At 38.4% G+C, this 20,275-nt stretch overlaps 1 protein-coding gene across 2 annotated transcripts; it reads right to left on the reverse strand.

Annotated features, from left to right (window-relative positions):
• Positions 1-1,028: 1,028 nt before the first annotated feature.
• On the reverse strand, positions 1,029-19,910 carry slc12a8 (solute carrier family 12 member 8). 2 transcript variants are annotated; one of them, XM_032568833.1, is made up of 14 exons: positions 19,801-19,910; positions 19,137-19,271; positions 18,555-18,701; positions 17,119-17,310; positions 16,804-17,035; positions 10,635-10,748; positions 10,365-10,452; positions 9,005-9,092; positions 8,010-8,156; positions 5,235-5,895; positions 5,062-5,159; positions 4,837-4,954; positions 3,842-3,902; positions 1,029-1,967 (listed from the first exon to the last, which is right to left on the reverse strand). In XM_032568833.1, exons 2-14 carry the CDS (start codon positions 19,263-19,265, stop codon positions 1,799-1,801), a joined length of 2,244 nt encoding a protein of 747 aa, XP_032424724.1. In that variant the 5' UTR covers positions 19,266-19,271; positions 19,801-19,910; the 3' UTR covers positions 1,029-1,798. The 2 variants fall into 2 exon arrangements, with proteins under 2 accessions (XP_032424724.1, XP_032424725.1); XM_032568834.1 differs by lacking the exon at positions 19,801-19,910 and adding an exon at positions 19,353-19,689.
• Between the last annotated feature and the right edge of the window lie 365 nt (positions 19,911-20,275).

The following is a 20,275-nucleotide window of genomic DNA, read 5'->3' on the forward strand; positions in this document are numbered from 1 at the left end:
CCTACTCGCTTGAATACACAAAGCGCTGCCTATTTACCTAAAGCTTCATGATATATCATTTCATGAGTAATAAGGCTAAACTAAAAAAAAAAGTGATCATTAAAAAAACCTAATTTTTGGGATTTACTTAGTGTAAAAAATTCCAATTTTATTTGATTTATAAACACTTTAGCTGGACACAGGCCTAAACATACAATCTTGGTTTGAATATTTAAATTACGGCATTATATGTTGGAACAGTCCGGCTCTAATAAACAATCAGATCTGCAAAATTGCCGCCTATAACAAAGCAGATTAATGTGTTAGAATATTTCAAAGTCCAGATGTAAATTCAACCGACAGCCTTTGGAAAGACTCTGTTGATCCAATCTGACTAAGCTTGAGTTACTTTTTAGACTAAAAATGAGCAAAGCTGGTAGAGACATTCCCCAAAAGCTGTAATTGTAGCAAAAAGGTGGTTCTACAAAGTACTGCCTCAGAGCTGCTGAATGCATACCCTGTTAAAATATTGATTTGCAAAATTAATACAGAGTTCTATAATTTTTCTTTCACTTAATTTTGTGTTAGTCTACCACATAAAAACCTAATAAAATACATTGAATTGTGTGGTTGTAACATGACAAAATGTAACAAATTGAACAAATCTGAAGAATTTGTGAAGAATTTCTGAAGAAACTGTTATAGATTCTGATCAAGAACAGACTATTAAAGACCAAAACAAGAATGACAGACATAAAATAGTCATACTTTTTCCAAGTGTTCTCAAACGTAATGCTGACGCATTTCTGACCCTATATCAGGTCTTACTGGTTAAATGGTCAAAACTATAGGTGGTGTAAAAAGATTTCCAAATAACACTATCTTTTAAAGTATTTAAACAGCAGTTATCTCATCTGACAACACTGAGCCCAAACATCCTGTGGTTTAAAGGTGAGCAAACCAACGTGTCGGATAGAGATGGCGCCTCAGCTGCAACAACAGCTATCGTCAAAGCAAGCTGGAACAACAAGCAGCCAAACATCTCAAAACAACAGGAACCAAATATTTACTCTCAAGATGACATGCAATAAGGTATTATTGTGCTCACAGATCATCATGTGGCTGCTTTTGAGACTGAATATGACAGGAAGAGGTGATATAATATACCTCTGCCAGCACTGCAGCTCAAGATCTACCTCAAATGCATCATGCAACGTGAGCAAATAAGTGGAATATCATCATAAAGCATACATGTTGGGGTGTGTGTGTGTGTGTGTTCATAATGTGTAAGCAGAAGCTTGTGGTAATATTTGTATTTTTTTCCCTAAACTTTACAAAATAATCCATGTGCCCTAAGATATTTTGTTTCAAACTTGATTTTTGTGAAGAAGCAAGTTGAATATAATACGATTTAGTGAAAAAACATATTGCTTTTCAAAATAAAATGCATCCTGCTATGATTGATCTGAATATGAGTGTAAACGTTCAATCAAACCTTTGTAACACTTTTATTGTAATGTCACAAAAACATTATGTTGTGAATATCAAACACAATTTTGAGCAAAATAAATTTCTATGTAAACTTAATGTGAAAACAAATGAATAAATGTGACCTGGAGCACCTAAGTATCTTTTACTCCTTCACCTTTTGTGCAATTCTAAGGAAAGCTCAGCTGTTCTTTCAACACCAATCAAAAATGAATTGAGGCACTTAAAGTCTTCACTACATAGGAAATATGCAAAATGCAGCAGCACGAGGCACACTTTGTGGTTTGAGGTTTTCAGTCAAAACATAGAACCAAGTCAGAGTTCAAGTGTGTCACTGATTCGGTGGTTGCACCATTGTGTCAGCTTGGATGAACCAAGATTGGTGAAAGCGGTGGCGAGAGGAAAAGTCAGTATTTTCCTCAGTCAGTTGCTTGGTTTTGAGCCCGATTCCGGAGAGAGACGGAGTCACCACCATCTCATCCCGGGGAGATCCTCTCTTCCTGGAACATAGAAAAATGAGAATTTAAAACTTGAAAATATTTTTGAGAAATATTTTCACTGACATCTTAAGTATTAATTAACATTCTCTGATATCATACTCCCTCTTACATTCCTTGTAAAGATGTTTAAAAAGTCAAAAAATAAGCTGTTATTTAGGGATATGCTAAGCCTGAGACCTCAGTCTTTGCTGTGGTTCTCCTACAGTGAGGCTTTGAAATTTTTACCATCTTCCTCCCTGAGGGAGATGGAAAATAAACTTGGGTCTCTGTCAACCCTTGTTTGTCACAGTTCTGGTAATTCTAACATTTTAATTAATGCCCTGACTGTAAATATGGGCAACTTTAAATAGTAGTTTGTGGTTTCTGCTTTCAGTCCGTTAGGCAGCAATGAGCTGCAACCTCACTGCACCAAAGTAGTCCACTCTGGACATCCCTCTTCACCTATTTGGATACTTTGAACTCACTCCCAAAAATTCTTCTCCCAGTCTGTTTTGACCTCCAAAACTTTTCCTTCCTTGAAAGCTCCTCTCTATCTTTTTTTCTTCAAATAACAGCCGGTGATTTGCATTGGACAGCTTCAATCCAGCCCAGCAGCTCATTTACATCCAGGTCAGACTTGTTCCCGCTTGCTCAAAAGTCACCATTTGAGGCCACCTGATATGAAGAATGTATCAAAAACATTTGTTCGTTAATATCTGGAGCTTGTTAGTGATGTGTTGAACACTAAGCATGTCGTGGGTCCACACAAGGGCAGTGACAAGGTAGGTTTAAATGACTTTTTCTGAAGCCATTTCTAATTATCAAGGGGTGAGAGTATAGGGTGCATGGACTGAGGTGTTCTTGGCACAAATTCAAGTCTTTTTCCAGTGTTGGATGGACTCCTGCAGTTTCCTGTTTGTGGTGTTCATGGAGAGGCACAGTAGTGGAGAGGAATTAGTCTGGTTTGGGAAACTCAGAGTCTCATCCTGTTTCAGATGTGAAGTTCCATTGGCATCTTGAGGCCATGATTTTCACAGTGCATTTCAAAGAATCATAACCAAATGCAAAGCAGCTGGGTTGAGAGTCATCCCCTACAAGTCCAGGCTGTGATCCTCAAAAGGAAAAAGAGAAATTCTCACTCTGGGTTGTCAACAACCTCTGCCTCAGGCACAGGAGTTTGTGCACCCTGGTGTCTTATCATCAGTTAGGGTATCTTACTTCATACTAATAGAGATGCTAGAAGCAGAAGCTTGATGGATGGAACAGGTGTCTTCTCCCATAATGCAGACATATGCTTAGGTCTGTCTTGTTAAAGGAAAAAGCGAAGATTTGGTTCTACAGGTACGTGAAAATCTTCACCAATGGGCATAAGATATGGATCAGAGATGATCCCACATACAAATGGAGGAATTAAGCATCTGTAAGTTGCCAGGACTCTGCTTTAGAAATAAGGTTTTACTGTTTAGCACTTTTTTTTACTGGAGGTAAATGTGAAGGGTCATGTAAGACATAATAGAGATGTTTAAAGAATAGCCCACCCCCATCTATAAAATCACTATTATATCAATTTGTAAAATCCCTAAAACACTACACTGTATATAAAAAGGTTTTACCTTACTAAATCTTCCACAAAACTACTAAAATTACTTAGCTACTTATTTTTTCCATTTAGTTATAGCTCTTACAGAACGATAAATAAAAATCTAATGTGTTACAAGCCTCAAGAGACTTTTTTTAAACAAATAAGGGATGTGTTTTACCAATAACGTACAACATTGCTGAAATCCATTATTTAACAAAAAATGTAAAAATAAAACATGTTTCTTTAATTTAGTTTAGCTTTTCACAAACTTAAGAGTAAACATTTGAAAGTCAACTGTAAAACTATACAATACCTGTATAGGTTCCCAAAAATTGCCTTCAGCCATTTGAAAAAGCTGAACTGAGCTGCAATACCTGCAAGTAAATCAAAGCAGGAATGGTTCAACTTTGCCTTGAGGGAAATAACTTTTCTGACCTCAGTTATAAGATTTACTGAACCTCAAAGTGTTTTAGAAAACTGCGGTTACAGATTTTCATCATCCACCTGTGGGACAAATCTTGACACTGGAGCTTGAAAATGTGTGGAGTCCGTTAGCCAACACGTGTTGCACTGCACAGATACAACTTTTGGAGAAATCCTAAGCAACAACAGCTGCAAAGCTGCTGTAGGGAGAGACTGCAAGGGAAGCCTAAAAACATAGGCTGTTGCTATAGATAAATATTAAATGAACATGGGGTAACCATTTTAAAGGCATTCACTTTTCCCTCAAGTTAAAAATATAACAGATTTGAACATTACAAAATGTTCTAATTTTAAGAAACATATCAATAACTGACCTTTTTACACTCTTAAGTAAAAAATATATTAAAACAAACCAAAGGACTCATTTGAAATCCCAATGGCTAAATCTGTTGACACCCTTAGTGAAAAACATGTAAAAAGCAAAAACTGGATTGATTTTAATTGCAATAGCATAATCTCTTATAGCATAATCCCTTATTTTAGGAAATGCTAAATGGTGTACATTTGTTCAATATGGAAAAAGAATCCTGTGGTTAAAAAATACCTTGCATTATTCGACTTAAATGTAATCAAGACACATTATATTAATTTATACTATATTTTTTTAGAAGTTTATAGGAACTTCTAAAATATGACCTTCAGTCTCCCCCGTTCAACAAATAAGTCTCGAAAGATTTCTATACAAGATTACCACTGAAATAAAAATATTAATTTTGTTCAGACTGGTTCCATGTCTTTACCAGTCATGCTACATACAGACTAGTGTCACAAAGTCACACATAAATATGAAGAGTTTTTACAGATAAATGAGCTTACAGACATTACCTGTAGGTAAACCAGGACTTGTTTTTCCAATGTAGAAGAAGAGCAGCAATGCAACCAGGATGTTGGCTAAAGCATAAACCCACTGAATGATAAACATAATCAATATGGAACTCATTGCCTGAAAAAGAAAGTGTTCAAATTAATCATCATTAATTGTAAAGTCATCTGAAAACAGATTATGAGAACAGGGAAACTGTCATTAGCTGCATGTGTTCTGTAATTTACCCCAATGAGGGCAATCCAGTGGTTACATAACTTTGTGTAGAAGGCATCACGCATGGGTTGAATTTCAAAGTGTTGCTGCTCTGGTTTATCTTCATTACCTGAAAGATTAAAAGTCAGTACAAATAGGACAAGGTCACTTCTGTGTTAAAACTTAGTCTCAGCGAATTACACACCTGCATTGTAAAGATGAGTCTCTGCAGGTGAATCTTGCTGTGAGTCACCCATCCTTGTGTGATAGTTGACTTCAGGTTGATCTCCAGCCCTGAACTCCTCATCTTCACTTTGCCCTTTGTTTCCCTCCTCGAGTGGAGCTGAGCTCTGCTCCCCTCCGTTTTCATTTGAGAAGGTGTTGCTGTTCAGATCCAGACCAAAGCTGTGCATCAGTCTCTGCTTGGTGGCAGCCTTCCTACTCTGAGATCCGCTGCACAGATCCTGCCTCAAAGTCATCTTCTCTGGTTCAGGATTAAGTTTGGAGACAGGTGGGAAGATCTGGTCCATATCCCTATTGAACTCCAACAGAGTCCCTTTTCCCTGCGGACTTTCACCTCCGCTCCCATAGTTGGGGGGAGGGGATTCAATCAGAGGCCTAGAGCTTTGCTTGGTTGACCTGCGCGTGCTTCCCCTTCCTGAAATGAAGGTCTGTCTCTTCTGTTTCGTTTGAAGCTGGAAGGTCATGGCCACACAAAAGTAGGAGTAGTCAATGAAGCTGTACGTGAGCATGAAGTTGATGGTGACAATTGGTGCTAGCACATTGACCCGACCAATGAAAATGAATGCCAGGGTCAGCATGCTGGTTAGACAAATGGCTGCCACCGGGGTCCGGTTTGGGCCTTTCTGCCAACAAGACAAAAAATACACAGCATGGTTAGCAATGCTATACTCGACACCCAATCATTCCAAACTCTAGATTGGTTACATGGGTGTATAAGTAGTAGTTTTAATAAAGCTACTGCTGAACTTTTCTACCCTGAATATAGAGCTTAGGGAATAAAACAGATTCTCTTATGAGCTGGTTAGCAAAAAACAAAGCAAACTAAAGTTGTGCATTGGTGAACAAGCCAACTGACAGAAATACAAGCGTTTCAGATGCAGATCTGGCACAGATGCCAGATGCCACTTCATAAAGTGGCATCTGAAGATACTTGCTTTCTATAATGTTAATGTCAATAGTTTGCTGTTTTTATATATCTGGGTTTTAAGTTAAAGAAAACAAGTCTACGCTTTTTAAGATTTTGTGACCCATTCTTGATTTTCTAAAGCAAAAAAAGGTGACATTTATCAATGCAAAACAAATGACTAAAAGAAAATTGATAAATGCAATACAAGTTAACTTCTAATAGAATGTGGCTTCAATATAACATGAACTTACAGATAATGACATTCTTTTTGCGTTTTAGGTTTTAAATAATCCCCTGTTGGGTTTTTGGTTTTCTTCTTTCAAGCTTATAATGGCAGATTTATAACTGGATTAAAATCCCACAGTTACAATCAATTATTGTTTACTCTATGAATTTTTGCTAAAAAAAATACATGTCTTTAATCTCACATTACTTGGTTTTGCCGTTTTCCTTGGCTAACATGACAGCTTTGTAATCAAAGGGAAGCCTCCATTTTGTAGCTTCAAACACATTTAAATAAACATAAAAATAACCTTTTTATTGATGTCTATCTAAATTTAGGTTTTACTTCCACTTTAACTTTCAAAGAAAATGCCACAGTACTGCCTCCTTCTGTAGGTCTGAATCTGTCACCAAACAGCAACCTCTTCAACTTTGTCTTGTTGCACAGTTACAGGAGGACTGTTATGCGCCTGGCGGGCCTCCAGAGCACACAGCAGAGCAGGGCCCTGCCCGTCGCCCTTCCTGCGTTTGTTCTGAGGCTTTGATTTGGGCCAAGATGTCTCAGGCCTAATTCCAGCCTGCTGAGAGAGGTCGAGTAGCGCTGCCATACAGGGAAGCTTGGGGTCAAAGAGGTCACAATGTCAACGTGACTGTCCACCAAGTGTGCAGCAGCAGCATGTTGTAACGCTGCTCTGCTGAGGTCAGTTCACTCACTTCTACTTTATGGAGCCCAAACTATAATTAGGCAGCTCAGAAACAGTTTCCTGCTGAGTCTGAGCACCACACCCCCTATACATCCAGGCTACACACTTAACAAGTTACAATATGCCATTCACTGCAGGTAGCACAATCTGTTTGTTGACAGATTCGTTTCAATATATGTGAAGCTGCAATGCTATTAACTTCCTGCACACATGACTTGGAGCTTTACTGATTTCATGCTTTTATTTCTTCAGTATATGACTGCAACTAGAAATAAACCCATCATAGCCATTTTCATTGCCACTGTCTGTATAGTTCATTTTGGCAATGGTTTGCTACCTTCCAAGTTGAGTTCACAGCTCTTAATGAATGTTGCAATGAAGTTCATAATTTACTTTCAGTCAGGGTGAAGGCAATGTGTACATGAACGCTCTGAGAAGTGTGTTCATGGGCTTTTTGGTGTAAAATAAATAAGGTATGGCTACATGATGAACTTGGAGATCATGTAGAAATAGATCTACTTTTCTTTAAATACTTACTTTCAGTGGCAGAATTACTGCACAATGCATCTTTCTTTAAAAAAGAAAACAAGATTAGGCACTGTTTGTTGTTTATCATGAGATATACTGAAAGGTTGCTTGTCTTCAGACTGAACTGGAGCTTTAATCAAGATGAAAATTAGTTTTGAAGAACTGAAGAAGCATGTTGAATGAGAGGCGAGACATCCTAACAACAGAATGAACCCATGTGTTTTTTTTTAACCTTTGGATAAACCTCAAGTCTTTTACATACACTTAAATGTCAATTGTAGATTGAAGTAAAAGCTCCAACAGCACACAGAGATAATAAAATAATCTCAAGCTTTGTCATGCAGATTGAAGGTCCCTCAACCTTCTAACCACCCACCCCTCTTGCTAGGAAGGTCAGCGAGGGGATGACCCTCTCTTCAGCGATGCACTGGAGGATCCTGGGTGCTCCATACAAACCACCCATGCAGGAAGCTAGGGAGGAGATGTAAAGTCCCAGCAGAAAGAGGAAACCCACCAAGGAGACCTGGAGGAAGACGGAAAACAAACACAGGGTGAAAAGGATGAGGTGGGGTTGAGATCTCATGAAAGCTACGCCCAAGTCAGTTCCGCTGCAGTCGGCCCTTTGCAAAAACAATGAGCACTAATCACTGATGGAGAAGTCAAGGACTTCTGCACTTGATTCAAGTAAAATAAAAATTTTTCTATTGAGAAGTTTACATATTTGTTCCCAAACAGTCATATTTTACAATAAAAATGTTCACATGTTGTCATGCACAAAATTCTATGTATTTTATGGGAATTTTGCGTGACAGAACACCACAAAATACCACTGAACAGTAAAATGTGAGGAAAATTATTAATGGTTTTTAAACGGCTTTACCAATAACAATATACAAAGTGTGATGTGAACTTATATAACCTCCTTGAATCAATGATTTGTAGACCAAACTACTGCTGCAGATTCAGCTGCAAGTTATTTGTGGGCCTTCAAGGAGCTGAGACTGAACAGTTTTATTTATACTGACAATAAATTACACAAATGGAAAGAAATTTAGAGAATGCTGTGCTAGTTTGTGAGTTAGCTGGGTGTTACAACTTCTATGGGTTCTTTGACGCCTCCAGTTGAGAGATACCAGTCAAAAAAAACAAATCCCTGGCAATACAGAAAATGGTCAAATATGAATATTTTCCCATCATAGAATTGGAATAAGTTTTTCAAAAACTCCAAGCATTTCTAAAGTACACACCGTCGGAGGCTGTACCAACCACAGCATATCAACAAAGTGAGCCATGGTGGGAAATCCCCAAACCATGCCTCCTCAGCTGGAAGGCCTGTGTTACATGGCTGGATGGAAACAGAGAGGAGTTTACCTTCTCTGCTATCAAGAAGTCATAGCGGAGAGCTTCTCTGGTGCAAATGGCCCCCAGGAGGAAGACAAAGACCAGATACAGGAACCACCTGCAGGTCACAGACAGTACACCACACCAAATTATAAACAACAGCTCCTCTCCGTATTAATACACAAAGTCAGACAGAATAATGTCACTATATATCTGATAGGTTAGTGCCAGGAATGTAGGTTTGCTTGTTCTCTCCACTGAAACAGGAAAGATTTGACCTTTTACACAAACACCACAGTAGGCAGGGAAAGTAACATCTGTGGTTTTGTAAATTTCCCTTGTGGACAACAATTGCCATCATCCTGTTAGATTTAAAAGCATATCTTTATAAATTAGAATATCATTGAAAAACACATTTATTTTATTAATTCAACTCAAAGTGTGCCTCTCACAACTTCATTACACACACAGCCATTTTCAAGTATTAGTTTCAGTTCATTTTGGATGTATTAAAGCATCAATGTAGTGCAGAATATTGGCCATCAACCCAAGCTATTCCTGAGGAGATAAGGAAGCCCAGGTTGCTTTGATATGGACCTTCTAAAATGTTTCTTATCCTCCTCTAGACAATGCTATATGGATTCTCTGTGGAGTTTGGCTCAGACCAGTTTTCTGTCTAATCAAGCAAAGTGAGACCACCATTATTGGACCAGCAGATACTGGTACTTATACAGTGATGGAAGGTGTGAGGTCCTGCTGGAAAAGTGGAAAAGTTCCCTAAGCTTGTCAGCATAGGGAAGCATGAAGCACGAACATTTCCTGGTAGATGGCTGCTCTGACCTTTCACCCGATAAAGCACAGTGGACCAACACCAGCAGATGAGACGCCTGCCCAGAACATCACTGTTTTTGAAGCATCACACAAAAGTTCAATCAACTTGAATTCTGTGCCTCTCCACTCTTCCGTCAGGTTCTGACAGGCTTTACAAAAGAAACGCAATATCTACTTTTTTTCTGAAATTATGACTATGTCTGTAGTCCAGAAATTATTTTACACAAATAACTCATCAGCTGAAGTTCATGGCTTGGAAGTTTTAGCTGTGCTGTGTTTCTTAAAACACAAAACATATTCAAGTCAAAATATTTCTGATTAAAACATTTGCTGATCTCATGCAATTATGGATTTCCATAAGCTTTAAATCCTAATTATCAAAATTAACACAAACAAATACTTGAAATATATCACTCTGTGTGTCATCAACATGAACCATATCAATGTTTTAACAATATTCTAACTTGTGTTGATACACCTGGACAGCTAAAGCATAAATTTACTGTGTTTTTTTTTGTATCTTATTTTTTCGGGAGGGTGAATTCAGCTGCTGCCGTACGAAGTAAAAACAGCTGCTAGGGTTCCCATGGGGATGTTGTGCTCTGGCCGCTGCAGGTCTGAGCTCATGTTGAATCCTGCCATGACCCCTAAGCATGAACACACACACAGCACAAGCAAACAGTTACCAAAAAACCCATGCAAAATGTTAGAGTCATGGAGTGTGTAGCTAAAAAAGCAAACAAACGGGGAGTAGAGTTGTTGACATAGTTTGTGTGATAAATGAATCTTGTTATCTAAAAGAAGGCAGGAAGGGTGGGAGAGCACACACCTGTAGCAGCAGGGAAGAAGACCCCAAATACTGTGAAGAAGTTTTCTCCTGGGCTATAATCTGGTATGGTGTTACTACTGAGAAGCTTGGCTGAGTAACCCACAAAGCCATGCTCTGAAAGAAACAAAAAGCACAACTAAAGATGCTTAAAAGAATTCCCTTGTTTGCAAAAAGAAAAAAAAAAGCTTTTCAAATGTAGTTATTAAGACTGAGAACCATGTGCATGCTTCATCAGGATAAAAAAAATTTATCTTGAGTGGTGGGAGGAGAACAATAATGAGTTTGAGGTGTTTCAAGATTGAACTCCAATAGCGCGTCTGTGGGATATGCTGCAGAAATATGTCAGATTTCATAGAGGCCCACCCTGGAGCTTACAGGACTCAAAGGATCTGCTGCTTACAGATTGGTGCCAGATACCACAGCACATCTTCAGGGGTCTAGTGAACCCCAGTGGAAAGGCTGCTTTGGTTACAGACAAGAGACAGCAAATATATAAACACATTTTAGTCACATTTTCCCCAAATCCTAACCTATTAGCTTGGAAGTCAGTTTGGGAATAAATGAGTAACCAACATTTATACCAACAAATTAGATCTTCCATTAGGAAGATCTCATTTGTTTGTCTGAAAAGATCTGATCTCAGATCTGGCCTATAATGAAACATATTCTTTTGGAAATCAATTTAAAGTTTTTCAGACTTCTCTATTCCATAACAGAGTCTTTAAAGTATTTTTATGCTTTTTATTTCTACAATGTGCCCTTAGAAATAATGTTCAGTAACAACATTTTTAATATATAGACTTATGTGACATTAAAAATGATTTATCTGAGGGACCAAAACTACCTAACCAAACCTGTGTCAAAAAATGAATCTCCCAACACGTTAAATAAAGAATATCTATGACTACACATAATTTTTTTTCCCCCACAAATGTGAGTACAGTCACACTAGTAAAAACAAGGTTTGACTAAACAGGCCATTCTTATTTGAAATCGTCCCCACTGTGATTGAATTAAAATCATTTTACAAAGAAGAGTGGGCTAAAGTTTCCCCACAGCTGAAACCTATTACCAGGTTACCAATTATTGCCAATGCTTGATGCCAATTAACACGTTTAGGGACAATTTGTTTTTCACAAAGGGTTGGATGGGTTTGGACAGCTTTTTTATCTTAATACATCAAATTATTCAAAACCTGCCTATTGTATTTAGTAAGATTATCTTTGAAACATTAAAAAGGTGACAAAAAGGCAAAGATATATTTAGGAAAACCAACTCCTTTTTCACAAAACGGCAAATCAAACACAGACGCCATTTGGTCTAATGTGAGTGAATGAATCAGGAGTGGTCAAAATAAATGGCAACAGCAGGTAGTGCAGCCCTTTCCAGGCAGGGTGGGTCAGTTCAGTCTGGACTGGTCTGTCAAAGAAGTGACTGAAGGTCATTCTGCGCTGGTGGGGGTCCGTTAAAACCACACAGCCTGGAGAACCTGCCTGCATTACAACACCGGACATTTCCTCCCTTTGGTTATCTTGCGATGGGAAAGAATGTGTTCTCTCAGATTAATGACATGTTTATCCTAAAGGAAGTCGCCACCCTATTCAGAAGCTTAGCAGCTTCCAAGTTTTGGAAAAAGAATCAAAGTTAGCGAGAGAGGGAGTGAGCGTGCTTTTACTCCTTTTTTATTTAGGAAATGCCTTTGTTTTAAGGACTCGTGATCCCGATGAGATGTATTTAAGGAGCGTTAAACCCTTGCTCACTCTGTGCCCCACTGAGATCACCATGTCTAAACAATCAGGACCTAACAAATCCACTGTGTCTGTGTCCACAACAAGAGCTCCCCACCCATATTACAACATCCAACTCCAACATCCAAGAGAGTCTGACGGCGCCTGCTCTGACTACTGAACTCTGTTTGAAAGGGTGTTCACATGTTCAAATTCTATCACCTAAAACTTAGAAAGCTTATACACAGTGCCAGGTGAGGTGTTTGTTGGAAAACTTGCTCAGTTTTATTTAACTCTAAAGGACATCAGAGGAAAATTAAGAATCACAACAGCCTGCAGAAAATGACAACTCAAAATTCAGTGACTCCGGGAATTAAAATGTCACCTAAAATCAATAACAAAGGATATTTAAAACAGAAATGTCAGTCTTCTGAAAAGTGTGTTCATTTCCAAGCACTCAATACTAGGTTGGGCTTCCTTTTGCAGGAACTGCTGCAATCTAGTCAACCAAAGAAAACTCCTAACATCAGAGTCTCAACGTTCCATTTTCACTTCACAATTAGTTTTTATTGTCCATCATTCATGATCATCAAAATTGCAAGAAAGGAAAGCTCAATATCTTTCACTTCATCTCTAATGAATCACTTTCTGAAAAGAGCAACAAATACTTTTTCACAATATTGAATTGTTTTTTGTTTTTTTTTAGATGAACCTGAGTTATATTGCCTAGAAAAAAACAGTGAAAAACAAACCCTATATGTGGAACTGTGATGAAGTCATGTTCACATTTGCCTCAACTGTATAGGTACTTTTATCAGAAAGTCTTTCTACATGTTTACCTGTTTCTTTCCCTCAGTGTGTTCCAACTCTTCACCCATGACCAAATCAGAAGCCCTCATTCACAAGTTTTCATTTGGTTTTCTGATGAACTTGACATAGATATCAGATGGGTGAAGAGAGAGAGCACCTTTGTTTTTTTTAATATATTTTAAGTTATCAGCCATATTTTAATGTCATATCTAATAAGAAAGTTCCACTTTTTCTGTAACAAGCATATGTGTGGGGTTCTTCAACAAGCGCAGCATTCCTCTGATGCACACTGGAATGCGTAGTCGGATTACATGAGCATCCGAGGCCTCTCCCTCTGCTGAACTGACCTCCTACTCTCCCACCCTAACAAGTATGGACTGCACTGAGTACACAGCAGGCTGTGAGTTTACCAAGGTGGAGCAGGACCCAGAGGGACGACTGAAAACCATATATTACAGTTTGGACCACAAAACAATAATGGGAAAAAAAAATGTGGTGGTCCCTGGGGTGAGAAGACCCTTTAGATCTCTGTGCCGTCCATCTCCGTTTCTCATCTTTCAAAAATGTGGGTGAGTCTGGTTAACACCCTAAACCCCAGGCCCAAGGAGCCCATTATGGCTTCCTGCTCTGTGGGGAGAAAAGGCTTCAACTGGGACAGGGTGAGGCGTGCTGAGCTGTAATTCATCTCTGGCTCACAGTTAGAGGGGTTTGTGGTTGAGATGATTGGTCACAGAGACAATACACTGGCAATACATTGACTAGTAATCTAGTAATTTACTGCACTTAAAGAGGGAAACGGATTCCCCCACAATCTTTTATATGACTAAATAATTATAAGCCCTCACAGTTCAGAGAGATTTCATGTTCAACTCCACCTGTTTGGTCTGACTTTGTAAATGACAAAGTTTTGATGCAGTGTAATAAACAACAGCATTAAATTGGGTTTCTATCAGATAGTGAAAATATAAAAAGTTGAACATTTTCCTAGCTTGAAATATACATTTAATCAATACTCTAGATCCAACTGAAACAGCCAACAGTTTAGTATTTGTTGCTATTTAGGCAGAAGCTCATCAATTAAAGGAAAAAATGATGATGCCTTGAAAAGTATGTTTTCATACACCGTGAGCACCTTTGTCACCTTACAGCTAAAGACTTCATTGTATTTTATTGAGATTTTACGTAATAGACCAACACAAAGAAGCACATCTTTGTAAAGGAAAAAAAAAATATTAATGTTTTTAAACTTTCCTGCAAATAAATCACTAAAATTAAAGAATGTGGCATGGTTTTGTTTTAAGCTTCCTTAAAACAGCAATATGACAGGATAACTGTGCGGACTTGATGACAAAAACTGCAAAAAAAACCTCAAGACTGAACAAAGACTCACACAGTCAATAACAGCAAGTCAATAACAGCAGTGCTTGAAGCAGGGAAAATCTGAAGGAACAATTAAGAGACTGCAAAAGACTTGAATCCTTAAATATGCAATCAGAGTTACAGTGAAATGAATAGATCAAAGCATATTGATGTGTGAGTATGATCTACTCACACATCACTAGACAACAGTCTAACGATCAGAGACTGTTGATCAGAGACACTCATGAGTTATTCTAACTGAGCTAAGATATTTTGCAAAGAGCTTCAGGCAAATAGTTCAGGCTCAAAATGTGTGAAACAAGAATAGAGATATCCCATTTATCTGCAATAAATGGGATCAAATAAAAATGCATGTCACAGCTTTTAATTATTATTTTTTTGTTTCTAAAAACATTTTAGAAACCATGTTTTATTCTATTTCCACTTCACAATTATGTGCTTCTTTGTGTTGGTCTGTAATTTAATCTGCCCATAAAATAGTGAAGTGTGGCAAAATGCTTAAGAGGTTGGAATACTTTTGCAAACCACCAAGTACTTTATATCATGTCAGAAGATAAAAATACTGAGAAGTTACATTTAGTTTAATTAAAATGTGAAATATTTGCTTAGCACAAAATTTGGTTTACATAACCTCCCTCCTGTATAGTGGCAGCCTATGAAGTTTTCTCTTTTTTGCTACTGCCTTAACGGGAGAACTTGCCAAGCGGACATGTTATCAAACCATGACCACATCATTTCGCCGGTGGCTCACACTTCCTTTAGGATGTGCTCCAGCGTTCACTGAGTTTAAACTAATCTGGGCCGTTTCACTTTGTTAGGGGACCTGTTGGTCCTCTGCCAATAATGAAATCATCATTACTACACACAAAGCAGCATTTTAATTGGAACAACCTGGAGTAGTAGTTGTGGCTGGTTCTCCCACGGTTCTTCACAGCTGCAATGTGGTCTCTTCTAATCATGTTATAAAACAAACAAAAGGGTCAAGAGGTCACTGATAGCAGAAAAGTGTCAGGTTTTAATGGGATAATAAAAAGGAGTTTTGCACAGACTGACATCTACTGACTACGTAGTGTCATAAATTCATGTTTAGGTGGGAGGGGGAGTGTTCTTCAGTTACTGTTTTGAATTTTGGAACAGTTTTCTCTTCCCACTGTAAAGGAAGTTGATAACCACTGAGAACAGGAAATGTAGGGTAGGACTTCCTGCAGGCCAACAAAAGGAAACAATCTAGTCAACTAAAGAAAACTCCTAACATCAGAATCTCAACATAACTAAAAATAAAGAAATAAAAAAAGACAACTTTATGTTGCTCTTGACAGAAGCGGGAGAAAAGAGTTTATAAATAAATAAATAAATAAAACATTTCAACGGGACACAATCAACTGCAAAAAATAACATTGGAGCACCACCTACTGGCCTGAAAACACCATAAGAACAGGACTTGTACTGGATAACTGAATGAAACAAATGTTTCAATCATTTGGGGGGTGTTCTCCTACAAGGCAAATAATGAAAATAAAAAACTAACTAACTTAATTTAAACTAACTTAAATCAGTTTACGTTTTAACAACCACTAACAATTCACCAGATTGATGTCTATGACTGATGTCATCTATTTAATTGAATGCATCTGTTCCTACAGCGTGTAAAATTGTAAAAGCTAAATGAGACTGAAATTTGTTTAATCTAAAAATGTTTGGAAAAACAACACATTTTACACAGAGTGTTTCTTGGCTTTGTATTCTGTTTGTTTTATATATTTATAGCTATAAACATGGATGAGTTGATTCTCATCAGTTACTTCACATAATTAAAGAAACAAGCAAAGTCAAAGATATTACAGCAGCAGGCGGTAACATAGAAGCTCAAAGAAATTCATATTTGTGAAGTAGAAGGGAAAGAATAAATGCTTTTATATTTTACAGACGCAAATAGAAGCAAAATCACAGAATGGATTCTGACAGAGATTCTGAGTTGCTTCACAACTGGACTTGGAATAAACCTTTCAAACACATAAATGTGCTAAGGTCTAATGAATTTCACCGCATCTCTCGCTGAATGTTTAGTAATTATCCTACTGGAAGATGAACCTTCAAGACTTTTGCCATCACAGTTAAGTATTTCCTCCAGGATTTTCCTGCCTTTATGTTCATCTATCTTCCCATCCCATCCACTCTGCCCAGCTGCTTCTTCTCCTTTCATTTTAAAAACAAGCACTTTTATTTTAACAGTCACAACCACTGAGCCGTACCTGGATCGAGGTGTGTGTAGGTGCCAATAACAAAGTCCAGAGTGGAGATTGCTAACAAAGCCAGCAGGAGCAGCTGCAGTCTGACGATCCACTTCACACCTGCCAGATTGATCCCAAGCAACGCTAGGAGGACAGCTGCTGACATGAGGCGCACCGCCCACTGGCTCTGCAGACCCAAAAGCTCTGCCACGGACTCGGAGAAGCCCGTGAGGTACATGGCGCCGGCAACACACTGCGGAGAAGAAGGCGCCAGGAGAGCAATCACCCCAAAAATCTTCAAGTTACATTAAAGAAGGGAGTGCGGTTTGAACTCACCTGTCCAAAGATGTAAAGGAGGCCAACAGTACCCCCGATTCTGCCTCCCAACACGTTGGAGATCATGGAGTAGACTCCTCCGCTCCCAATCCCACAGTGCTCGCCCACTCCAATCCCTGACATTACTGTCACTAAAGCAACCAAAACCACCACGGAGACGAGGAGCAACCCCAACAGCACGCCAGTGTTACCCTGATGATGTAGTTAGACGTTACAACATATAGCATGCATGTCATTTTGAACTAAAAGGTTTTATTCAAAGTTTTTTTTTTTCTTTCAATTTTCAACATTGTTTGCAAAGTTACATCAAATTTAGCAATAATTGATTGTTTGCAAATTGCATGTTGGAATTTGTCAGCAGAAACAGAGCTGGCATTAAAATGAAAGAAAAAGCTCATTCAGTATTTCTCTATTCCTTAGCTAGATATTATATCTCTGCAGCTCTTATAGAAAACCTGCAAGCAGGAGATGGTGAGCAAGTGCTGAGCCATCAGTCATGCTTACCAACAAAGTTTCCCTTTACACATAAACAGCCATATCATTTCTGTCTGATAAGATGCATGTCATTCTCAATGAGAAACATTGTCTTCTAGCTAGAAAACTACATCTGAGCTGTCAGACAGACAAGATCAACAAGCATGTAGGTGTTAAAGGTCAACGTGTCTTTGCGGCTGCATCTAATCGCCAAACAAATGTAAACCGTAATCTTTGCATTGTCAACTGTAATATGTCTTGGCAAGTGGCAAATATTGTTACAAAACACTTCCTTGCTGGCCAGCTGCTTTTAAACATGGTGAGACAGTTTAATCAAAATATTCAGTCTATATGCAGTCCTATATGTTGACTGCCTTCTATGTTCAAGAACTTGTAAAGGATTCAACATTAATTTACCGTACACTGATTTAAAGCTCACCATACTGATGTAGTGACTTTTTAAGATGTTTCATTAATTTCTGTTAAACTCAAGGTCCTAATAAATCTAAAAGCAGCCTTTAGCACAGTTGAACACAACATTCTTTTGCTTGGAGTGTTTTGTTGGTCTAAACATGTCTGTCTCTGGATATACTCTGGAAAAGAATACTTCTCTTCATTAGTACCTATTTGTTGTGGTGTACGCAAAGGATCTATTTTTGGTCCTACTCTGTTGTAAATGGGGGTATGATGTAAAATGTACTTTTTTGAGCCTTATATCATGATATAATGCCGTTCCCTCATCAAAACCAAACCTGGACAAATGCAGGGATGCTTTCATCACCTTGAGGTTGGATTATTGTAATGCCCTTTACTTTGGCCTTGAACAATTACAATTCTGCTTCAAATGACTGATCCTTTTTTTTCCCCTGTTTTCAACTACCTTACAAAATCTCTTTGGTCAACATTGTTTTTAAAACTGCTGCGGTTTTCATCTTGATATGCTGCAGCCGTTACACACTTACCACCAGGTATCCGGTGCGCAGAAACAGAACTACCCCAAAGATATTGATCATGCAGGTGGTGAAAACGCCATCCCAGGTCCCAAAAAGCACCGGCTCCCACACGAACAGCTTGATCCTCCACCATGGCTGGCTAGGCTGGTGGAAACGCTGCACATTAAAGACAGTTAATTTTTGAAGGTTTGGAAATATCTATCTCCCAAAGCATTTGCTTTGAAAACTGCCCCCCTCTTCTGGTTTTCAGATTTCCACTGAAATCCATCTCTAAAACCACAAACAGCAATTTTTACTGTAATCCCTAGCAAAACTTTAACACCACTTGAACTTGTTCACAATTTCGCAGGTTAAAACAACAAAACTTCAATGCATCTTGGGAAAGTGCATCGTTTTCAAATTTTATTTGTAAAAAAAAGGTATGACATGGATTTGTAGCCAGTATGACTGCAAACCTACTGAGAAGAGGCTGTAGGTAGACAGGTTAGCCAACGAAAGCAGTCAAGAGGCCCATAATAACTAGTTCAATGGAGTATTCTTATTCTGGAAATCATACATTCTTAAAATATTGAGCTGATAAAATTAAAATACCTGTGCATCTTCATGAAACAGATCGTGAACATGTGTGTTTGTGTCAGCAGATCCCTCCTTCAGCAGCTTGGTCCCATCGACCTCCTGGCCCCAGGTGTGCACATGCCAACCGACTGGCAGGGTCTCCATCGCCACCTGAAAAGGTCCGTGACTGACATGAAACGTAGGCCTTGTGTTTTTCGCTTGTTTTCTTGTCTTATCCAAACATATGCATACTTGAAGCCAGTCTACGTGGAAGCTGACGGGAGGCAACCGGTGCCGCCGCCTTTCCCTGTAAAACAGCAACAGGTGCAGCAGGAGGTCACCCGGATACAGCTGGGTGGGTGAGCTCTGACGCGGCGGCGCCAACGTTCAACAGTCGCGGTTTTGCGTGAAACTCGCCGAAGACCAACAGTTTTATTACAGTAGTTTTGCCCTCTGAAAATTTACAGAGCTTAAAATTGAAGCTTTAACATTATGATACAGGTAAAAATGAGACTGTTCTCACAAAAACTGAATTTAAAAATATTGACATAAGCAACGATAAATGCGAAGAGTAGAACCCTAATCGGGTCCGTATTTGTTTAGCTTGTGTGTTAAACGCAAACTTTAACCTAATTTTGCAGTTTTTGAATATTTTCAAAATCTCTTGTATTTTCCTCATTGTGTTCAATATAGCTATTACCTTTCACTTTTCCATTCGTTTATTCGAAAAAAGGAAAAGATCCAAATTAAAATCCAGAACGATAAATCCAGCCAGCAGACTGGCAACGTGTGAAAACGTCAGCAGGTGAACTATCTTCAGGTCTTTGCTTACCTTTCCAGGGTGTGTTGGAAGCTTTTAGGATCCTGTGTTAGTCTTGGCAATAAGCCCAGACGTACAAGGTTGATTAATGATTAAAGCTCGAAAAACCCAAATATTTCATTTATTTAAAGGAATTAGTCATGTACTCTCAAAGAAATGTTTGACAGCAACATGAAGGATAGATTAATGTTTCAAGTTTTCTAAATGTACAAAATACATTTCTTAAAAAGCAAACTATTTAGCGACTGAGAATGCATTATTCTCACATGTAGCTCAAAGATTTACATGCAGTCATAGAATAAAAATAAGCACTTCTGAAAGTGAAATTTGATTAAAATAAATAGAATAGTGCTTA

Source organism: Xiphophorus hellerii, chromosome 7, assembly GCF_003331165.1.
Source record: "Xiphophorus hellerii strain 12219 chromosome 7, Xiphophorus_hellerii-4.1, whole genome shotgun sequence".
NCBI classification, from domain to species: domain Eukaryota; kingdom Metazoa; phylum Chordata; class Actinopteri; order Cyprinodontiformes; family Poeciliidae; genus Xiphophorus; species Xiphophorus hellerii.